The 10,098-nt window shown below is 34.8% G+C and overlaps 1 protein-coding gene across 2 annotated transcripts; it reads left to right on the top strand.

Moving 5' to 3' along the window:
- Positions 1-3,077: 3,077 nt before the first annotated feature.
- LOC113705424 (uncharacterized) lies at positions 3,078-5,845 on the top strand. 2 transcript variants are annotated; one of them, XM_072057141.1, is made up of 2 exons: positions 3,078-3,212; positions 5,411-5,845. In XM_072057141.1, the coding sequence occupies exon 2, from the start codon at positions 5,418-5,420 to the stop codon at positions 5,658-5,660; it is 243 nt and encodes an 80-aa protein (XP_071913242.1). In that variant the 5' UTR covers positions 3,078-3,212; positions 5,411-5,417; the 3' UTR covers positions 5,661-5,845. The 2 variants fall into 2 exon arrangements, with proteins under 2 accessions (XP_071913242.1, XP_027083080.1); XM_027227279.2 differs by having other exon boundaries at positions 3,096-3,212; positions 5,403-5,845.
- Positions 5,846-10,098: the final 4,253 nt, after the last annotated feature.

The following is a 10,098-nucleotide window of genomic DNA, read 5'->3' on the forward strand; positions in this document are numbered from 1 at the left end:
CAGGAACGTTAGCAACCGTTCCTAGCGGTTTTATGTATTTTGCACAGGGGAAATGGCCAATTTAGTCCCTATACTTTCATACTTGTGCCAATTTAGTCCCTTTATTTTATTCTTGGCCAATTAGATACCTTAACTTAAGATGCAAGTCCAATTGAGGCCTTTCATGGCGACGCCACCAGGAAATGTCAAGCGGAAGTGAAATTGATCACATAGAGAAGGCTAATTTCGAAATATCACTTATGAGGCTTTAATAAAGCCAACTAATTCATAAGGTAGAAACTTTCACATCCCCGAGAGTAGAAAACACCCAAAAGAAGATGCAAAAAAACATAGTAGTAACATGCAACCTCGTCTCCAAGTTGAGTTTTTCCATTGTCTCCAAGGTAGCTCGTCTACCATCTTAGATTAGGGAGTTGGGTCTTGGAGAATTTCCTTCATCTTTGAGCTTATGATCCTCGTCTCCAAGTTGGGTTCTTCCATTGTCTCCAAGGCAGCCTCATCTATCATCTTAGATTTGGGAGTTGGGGCTTGGAGAATTTCCTTCATCTTTGAGCTTATGATTCGGCTCATTTGGGCTCTGCCAATTTTTAATCTCTCGCCAAATGAGGATGAAGCCATTTTTAGTTTCTCCAACTTGTCCCTTTTTTTTGTTTCTTTTTTCTTTTACTTGGTTTTGAATCTCTTTATGATGCTGGGAATAGTGGTGGTAGGTGGGGGAAACTTTGAACAGGGACTCAGCTCAGACCTCAAGGAGGGCAGGATATTTTTTGGCCTAATGGGAAGGATTTTGATACTATAGTTACGCGTGTCTACATTTTGAAGAGCGGTGGTGGTCGGTGGCGGAGGAGTAGGTGAGGGAAATTTTGAACAATGAAAGCTCCTCACTTTTATTTTAGTTTTGTTACCGTATGAATTAGTTGGCTTTATTAAAGCCCCATAAGTGATATTCCGAAAGTAGCCCTCTCTATGTGGTCAATTTCACTCCTGCTTGACATTTCCTGGTGGCGCCGCCGTGAAGGGTCTCAATTGGACTTACATCTTAAATTAAGGTATCTAATTGGCCAAGAATAAAATAAAGGGACTAAATCGGCACAAGTATGAAAGCATAGGGACTAAATTGGCCATTTTTCCTTTTGCACACCACATAACTTTATTTTCACACGGCATAATTTTATTTGCATAACGTGTAACTTTAGAACAAATTTTTGTGGATCTCACACATATTGTTAAAAATAAGGTACAAGAAATGATTTGGACCGTACAATTTTTTAGAACCAAATCTTGACCGTTAACAGCTCAGGAGCGGTCCATCTGATGATCGCTCATGCCCCTCATCCCATATATATAGTGATGGAGAAGTAAAGCAGAGGTTTCGGGTTTGGGTATGGGTTTGGGTTTGGGTTATGTTACGAGTTTGGTAATTGTTCATCTTTTCTTTCGCTTTATTATTGGTTTTATTTAAATAGAAAAATAGAGAGTATAGAAAAAGATGGATTACTTTAGACTTATTGCTTCCCTAAAAATTAATACAAGAAAAAACATTAATTCCTTAACAAAAAAAATATATAACTAGTTTTTGGGAAGGAAAGTAGTATATGATTTTGGTCTTTCGGGGCGGAGTACTAGGAGTAAGGATGTAAGCGAGTCGAGCCACTATCGAGTAGCTCGCGAGTAGCTCGGTCAACGACTTGGCTTGAACTCAATCAAATCGAGTTCGAGCCGAGTTTCGAGCTACTCGAATATACTTTTGAGTCGAGTTCGAGTCAGGAATTTGCGGCTTGTGGCTGGACGAGTAACGATATATTTAATTAATATATATGTATTAAAATTATAAAATGACCATTATAGGTATAATTTATACTGAATTTACAAGTGTACGTTTTTCGAGTCGAGTCAAAAAGTTTGATTATACTCGACTTGATAAGGCCTGACCTTTGGTCGAACCTTATCGAGTCGAGTTTCGAGCTAAAAAGAATTTCCTCGAGTCAAGCATCGAGTTACGATTTTTAGGCTCGAGCAAGCTCGAGTCTAGTTACATATAGGTCGAGTCGAGTTCGAGTATAGTAATACTCGAGCTCGACTTGACTCGAGTACATCCCTAACTAGGAGTATGCTGTTCTTTAACATTTTTGAGGACAAATGTTCTATTTCCAAAAAGAAAAGAAGAAATAGTTACTAGAGGAGAGTACACTTTTTTCATTTCTCATTCTGATCAAAAGATTTTATATTGTTACTATATTTAGTAGTATTTTTCATTCTTTTTTTATGTGTAAGCTATATTTGCAGGTAACATCTCCAAATAATGATAGCAATCCAAAATTGGTACATCTAAATCAAACTAGATACAAGTGGTGCATCATGGAATTTTTTTTTCTTTTGTAAAAAAGAGTTTATTTTGCATATTTTCTGATTAAGTGTAAATTCAAATTACTATTCTATATGTCCTATACAAAAGATATCATATGATTCATGCTATTTATTCTTAGTATTCGAGCTTTTGATAGATTTAGTCATTTTATTGTTTCAAACTATCACCTTTAGTGATCTTTCATGCCCCATATTTACCAAAAAGTAAAGTGAGAGAGAAACTATTTAAACTTTCAAAATAAACGAGTAAATTTTCTATATATTTTTAACATCAATCAATACACGCAAGTTTGACGCATAAGTATATGTTAAATTTACTTGTGTTAAATTGTATTAGCCACAATCACACATGGCATGTGCAGCAAATATCTAATTTTACTCATTTGACAAGTGACTTTTTTAGGCGGTTGTCTAAAATTTTACTGTAACTTACTGTAGAAGTTTAAAAAAAAAAAATTGAAGTGTATTTTTTTTAAATATTTTGAAGTGTATAGTTTAAAAACTTTGAAAAGTTTTTTGAGGTTATTGTAGCTAAAATTTTTAAAAAACTTGTAGCAGATAAACTGGGTAAAAAACTTGTCTTCCAAACAAAGCCACCGTGATAATGTTACATAATATATGTATCCAAATTATACCATATAAGCAGTAAATTAAAAATTTTTGGCTTTTTGCATATAAACTAATACAATAAAAAACCATTTAGAGTCCATGGGATATCGGATCTTTAGCGGGTAGAATCCGTTATGCGGCAGATGCTTATTTTAATCGTCTCCACTCACTAATCAGCAGCATTTCGACAGCTGAAACTTTCAAGAAGACTGCTGTTTTGCACCCCTTCTGCGATTGTGAGTCAATTGTTTTCTATACATTTTTTGTTCTAATTTTGATTTCTTGTGGTGATTCTCTTTGCTTAAACTTTTTTTTTTTCATTTTAATTGAAGCAAAATTGCATGCAATTGAAATTATTTAGTTGGGCTCTATGCTTCTAAATTAGACTGCAATATATTCTCAGTAGTTCTGTATGTTTCCCCCTTTGTCGTCCCAGAAAGAATATGCTTCGTTCGTTCAAAAGTATGTTCTTTGGAGAAGTGTTATGAAGAAGATGAATTAGACCCAGGAATGGTTGCTTGCTGATTATTTGCCTTGAAAAGGGTGCTTATGCTGAATTTGAAAATTTGATATCATGGGTGGAATAGTGACTTAGTAGAAATTATTATAAGAGACAACCCAAGATCCTGAGAAGGGATCAAGAGATTTTGTATTTGGGTTATTCACAATATAGAGGTATTTTTATTCTAAACTCAACAATATTGATAATTTTATCTAGATTTATGAATATATATGGATGTTGATTTCGAAAAAGTCGACTATAGAGTTCATTTCCAGGGCTAAAACAAAAGTCTTGGGAACGTTCTTGTACAATTTAGTCCGCTCCTTTTAAGTCTATTGAGTCTTCGGACATTTAGTTTCAATACTTCTTCATGAGTCAATTTGTAGTAGAAGTATTCTTCTATTTCATAAGGCCGACCATGGCTACTACCAGGTGGAGAAGAAGACAAGCAAGTCGTGTTTGGTGCTCTTGACAGTTTTTTAAATCCACCAATGTCAAGCCTTCAGATTTTGGTATTCTTGTGGTGAACTTTGCAGTTTCTTCAATCTGATGAATTGGCTTTCTGCCATGATTGTCAAAATCGCTACGAATGAAGAGGCAATGTTAACATCTTCTTTGAACTCAACCGGGAAGATTTGGAAGAGAGTTTGCTTGTGTTATTCTGTGGAGATGTTAGGTGTGAACAAGAGAAGGGAAAAGAGAAGTTGACTTGTTAGAAAATGATTTTGAAGTCTGATTTCTAGGACACCGATCTCTATGTTTAAGGAAGCTGAATAAAACCATCAATGCTTCTTTAATTTGGATAGAAATATCAATATTTGTGTCTAAACCCTTTTGTATTTTGCCCAAAAAGAAATGTTTTGACCAACTGCAATCCCCCCAATAACTTTTACTTTCAGGCATTAAGTTTTCATCTTGGGGTTTGCCTGTAGTTGCTCTGGGGATACTGTTGATGTGTATATGCTCTTTATGCATAGCTAGATCAGATGATGTGAATAACTTATAAATCACACCTTGTCTCCTCGGTAGTTTTTTCGATAGCTTAGCATTTCTGTTGGCACATTCTTCCTTTCATTTTCTTGCAGTGACCCTCTCTTAGATTCTAAAACTTCTTTGAATCTGTTCCCACCTGTTCTTTGTTGGAATTGAATAATTAGTTGGTTTAGCTTGTAAATCAGTTTCTGATACTTTTATTATTCTAATGTGGTGCACTGTAAGTTTGAGTTGAATAGTATGTGGACTTGGTAGCAACTTCTACGATCCTAGCTGGTTTCTGCTTTCAAATATTTGAACTACAATTACCTTGAGTAAAGAATTTAAGGAATGTAAATAGGAGAAGCAATTAAAGTTGAGCAAACTTTTACCGAAGCTTTCATTTTATTACCTTCATTAGTCATTCAATTACCGAAGCTTTCACGCATCGTATTCTACTTTTTTGATGTCCTGATTAGCCAAATTCTCTGAAAAAAAAAATAGATGGAACGACTGCATAGTTGCCTCTTAGTGCATTCTTTAACTCACATGCTGTGGTATCACTGAATGTTCTTTGATAGTGTATAAAAAGGAGGCAAAAACAGTTTAGGAAAGGCCTTGAAAATTTTGACCAAATTTCAACATGTCTCTATGCATATCCTGAGTACAAATACCAATTGTGGCGTGTTTTGCTGGGTTGGAGGTTAACCTTTAACAGCTGTTTTATTTCTTAACATTTCAGTGAATGAACAAAACTCTGATGCCTTACAAGCCTAGGCTTCAAGAATCTTTTATTACTAAGAACTTTGCAAACAATTCATGCTTTAGTTCCTGGTTACATTTCTCCATTTTGTTTTTGTGTGTTACGATTATGAATGATTACCTTTTCCTATTGGTTATCAAGAATTCATGATTGTGGAACGATTCTGTTTGTTCTGACCGACACTTGAAGTTGAGCAGGTTGATCATGGGAAACAAGCAAGCAAAGTCTGTAAAGCCACAGAAGGAAGAAGTGCTGTTGAAGATTGTGCCTCCTATAGATCAAGCCTATGCTCGCTGGCTTTTTCGAGATCTCGAGAGGATTCATGGCATTGCTCCAAGAAACCCTCGAGCCATAGAGCCACCAGAGCATTACATTGAGTACATGCGTCTGAATGGATGGTTGGATGTAGACCTGGATGACCCTGATCTGGCACACTTGTTCAAGTAAATGATCTTTGCTTGTCAATATCCAGAAAGAGTCGCACTTAGGCAACTGATGGAAGATAAAGCACTGGGACATGCACCCTCACCATTCTGTATATGGACCCTTTGTTATAACATTTTGTATGAGCTGAATCATTATTCAGACATATAAAGAGTGGATGAGAGTATATTATCGCAGATTGGGATCAATGTTTGCACCTCTTAAGAGCTGCATTTTTGTATAGATAGGAATTATCATTCTTGCTCCAATTTGCCTATTGTGAGGCTTTCATTACAGCGGTAATGGGTACTCGCCCAAAAGAACAAAAAATGGCACATGATCTCGTAACATTCTGGCATTACCAATTAGCAGACTGCAGGGTTCAGAAGTAGTAACTAATGGTGAAGCATTGTACTCTCGTAATTTTCCAAATGAACTTCTATCTGACACCAAGTCGTCTCCAACATTTATCAACATTGACAGTCAATATTTTGCGTCCACCTATCCCGCTGTCGAGGTAGAAGTGCACGACTTTATACTTCCTAGAACAAGAAGCACCTGCAAAACCTGAAGAAAAGCAACCCGTTGTAAGTAGTCATGATGGGGACTGGAGAGGTAGAATTAAAAGAGAATAGCTCATTCATGTTATCCTCCTGCTATTCCAATTCCAGATAATGTACAAAATGTTTAGGCCACAATTGGGATAGGATGATGCCTCAAAAATAATTGGAGAAAATGCTCATTAGTTAACATGATGAGAATAATTCAATTTTTAACAGCAAGTGGAAAAGATACAAAGCAAAAATGTGAAACAACGAAACCTGCACACTAAAGCGTGCGTATTTATACACACATTACACTCCAATTCGCACAAACCTTTCTCTTTATCCAGCGTGCAAATTCTGCACATATCTAACTAACCACCTTTCTCTTTTTCTCCACGGAACGTACGGTTTTTTTTTTTGTATAATTGGGATGTTTTAAACTCGAAAATTCTTACTTACACTGCTTTCCCTTCGTACCGCTCAACCCATCCCTGCCCCCACGGCACGTACCCTGCACATCTCTATCTCTGCATGAATATGTACATTTGTATGTATATGTATGTATTACCATCCATATTTGTGCAAATTACAAGTAGATAAAAATACTGAAAATTGATGTTTGCTTGCAGGTGCTTTCTTCCCAAAGAGCAGGTGCCAAACCTCTCTCTCAACTCCTTTAACTATTCTTTTCTCTATTTCATTTTCAAGAAGTAAGTTATGATTTTTTTTTTTCATTTAGTATTTCTGCCAATTAACCTATCAACAAAATAGGTAGAAGAAGTAACGCCTATTTTCCATGAATACATTCAAAACCCACCCGAAGTCCACCCTGCCGTTTTATCTACTCCTCCAGGATTAAGCAGTTGCCTTCGGTTTCGACATGCATATTCATTGATCATTGGTAACATTAATTTGGCTTTAAAATTTATCCTAACTCCTAAGCACTACGTAGGGAAATGTTTAGACACAAATTGTGCCAAGTTAAAATAGAAATACCATAAAAAGAAGTGTAACCGATTATAATTGTGTCGAAAGTGAAATGAATAAAGACGTTTTGGCAACTTAAGATAGAAATATGATATAAGAATTCTAACATATTACAATATCGCCAAACAACAAAGAAATTTGCTAAATTCACTCACAACTTGGTGTTATTATTGGTCATTATTTTACTTTAGGATTGATCAGATAGAGTTTAATTTTTGACTCAGACATAAGATACTAGTTCCTGTCTTGGGAGTCTGATGCAGTCTACTAGTTCAGAGTCTTTATCTCCAACCTCAGGAATATGATTTGATTCCCATCCATCTCATCCTCTCTCTACTCTTTGCGTTGCCATTCTTTGTTTTTTCCTTCTTTCTGTTTTTAAACAAAGGAGTTTAATAAATAGGAAAGAAGTTGAAAATAGTAGTCTTTTGTTAAAATGGGGCAAGGTACCAAAAAATGCTAGATGGTAGGTGACTTATCTCAGTTATGGAATGGCCTTATAGCCATTGGATTTGCATACTAAATTGCAACCAAAACCCTTAGTTTTATTTTTTGGCGTGAATGGACGAGTTGCACCTTTGTTTTATTTTTTATAGCCATTGGATGAGAACGGCGCTGTGGGATAAGGGTGGGATGGCAAAGTGGTTGTAAAGATAGAAAATGAGGTGGGATAGGTAAGACTTGGACTATTTGAGGGCGAATTTCTATAAATAATGTTAAGAAGAGAAAAAGTCGAAGAAGTGACGTTGTTTTAGGATTCATGACAGTAGAAGGGTCGTCACATTTGAAATTATTGGCTACCAAAAAATAATTTTTTTTTCCTTTTCATTTTCCATTCCGCAATTGGATTTTTTTTTTTTTTATTAATTAGTGCAGGCGGCGATAATCAAATTTTTTTTAATGAAACCCTAAACTCTAATAACTAAACCCTAAATCCTAATTTATAAACCCTAATCCTAAACATTAAGACGTAAAAACTTGTAAATCCTAAACATGAACACTATTCATTAATAAGCTATTACTAATTTAACTAATTCAAATACTAATCAATGTAATAAATTCACACTACTTATATGTAATCAACTAGCAAACAAATTACTACTAATTAAATATAACAAACTAATATTAATTAAATATAGTTAAATGTAACACATAAGATTTGTCTTCATGCCTGTTGGTTCGTCGGAGATGCTGGCCATCCACCAACTTCAAATCTCAGTAATGGCTTTTTTTTTGACCGATACAGGAAATTAATGTGCACAATGGACTTCAAATCCCGGCAATGGTGCAAATTGAAGTTTGCTTCTTAGTGCTTGCTTCCCATAAAGCAAGAATCATACCTCCCAACTTCGTCTCATCATTTATTTATTCTTTTCTGTATTTTATTTTCAACAAGAACTTGTGATTCTTATTTCAAAAATTTTGAAGGAAAGAAAAGAAATTTTGACCTACCATATAGGATGGAATTGTTTTGTAGCTAAGAGAATCATCTGGCTTAGTCCTGAATTTGAACTTTAAGTGAAAAATAAAGGATTTTAGATATGCAATTAGTTTCTTGCTAACAAACAATGGGGGTACTTAAATTTGCTCTACCACATAATTTGCTTATTCTAAAAAGAAGTTAATAGTGTTGGGGGTGCGTTGTAACTTTTCCAAGTACAAAGGTTCATTATATGATTAATGATCCCTTTGAGTCGACCCATAATGCCATTAGCTCATTTTTGCTAGTTAAACCAAAATCAAATGCCTATTGCGAATAAGAGGCTAGCATATTAAGCTTATAGAGATCATAAACTTGTCACCCCACGCTAAACCTTTACAATTTAAAATTCAGTTCTAAAGGTCCATTAATTGCAACCTATATACTAATTCAAAAGAAACATGTGTTTATGGATACTCGACAGGCTAACTGTATCGAGAAATTCCTAATTTTATGATGAAATTTTAAATTTTTCTACTGATAGGGCTTTTTTGACTATAGCATTCCGTCAAGTGATGTTCGCATTTGCAAAATGCAAGCTCACTGAGTTCGCATTTCACAGATCTGATTTATCATTAAATTTCTGACTTGCAAAAATCCAAAAAAAAAATTGCTTTAGACCTCGCATTTGTTAAAATGCGAGCTTTTGGCACTTCTTTTTTTCAAAAAAAAAAAACCAAAAATCTTAATCATTTTTTTTTAAAAAAACATGAATCTCGCATTTATCAAATGCGAAGATTCCACTCTTAGAATCAGCCCCAAAATCAACCCCTCTTGTAGAAAAACTTTTTTTTATCACAATTTAAGAATTTACTCTAACTGTATCCTTATAAATTGGTCAAACAGTGAAAGATTTCTTCAGACTTCACGCTTAACCAAAACAACAAAGATCTATCATGCAGGGAAAAATTTTATGCTGGTCCAGAGCAACAATTAGGCATGCCTCTTCAACCAATTGTAAGCAATGTGTTAAATCCTAAAAACTGATTTGAAATTCTTTACGAATTGACGGTGTAAGCTGATCACCTCTTCAACCATGTTTTTATGTCTTATATAACAAATTTCAAACCACAACTCTATCTTTTGAAGTTGGCAATAAAAAAAAAAAAAAAATCAACAAACACAAATACAAAATAGAGAAGATGAAAATCTTACCTCAATTGTTAAGAATCAAATAAACAACTAATGTCTTCTTGATGCCTTTTTCTTGAAATTTGAGAAAATTAAAATTTAGGTTCAAGAAAAAGAAAAAGAAAATGTAGTTTGTGAATGTACGTAGACAGTAGAGAGAAGAGTTAATTGTTGGAGTTGTGAGCATAAAGAAAGAAGACTAGATGTTGCTAATAGAATCCTCCACATAAATAGTCTATTATGTGTGGTTATGTATATTTATACACAACTCAAGCAAAGATTTTAGTGTGCTGACTTTGTGCAACCTTACCTTAAGCTT

The sequence above is a fragment of the Coffea arabica genome, chromosome 1e, assembly GCF_036785885.1.
Source record: "Coffea arabica cultivar ET-39 chromosome 1e, Coffea Arabica ET-39 HiFi, whole genome shotgun sequence".
Lineage (NCBI taxonomy): Eukaryota > Viridiplantae > Streptophyta > Magnoliopsida > Gentianales > Rubiaceae > Coffea > Coffea arabica.

What these genes read in the sequence shown, in the direction of transcription:
- LOC113705424 (XM_072057141.1), top strand. Translation starts at nt 5,418, where the DNA reads ATGGGAAACAAGCAAGCAAAGTCTGTAAAGCCACAGAAGGAAGAAGTG.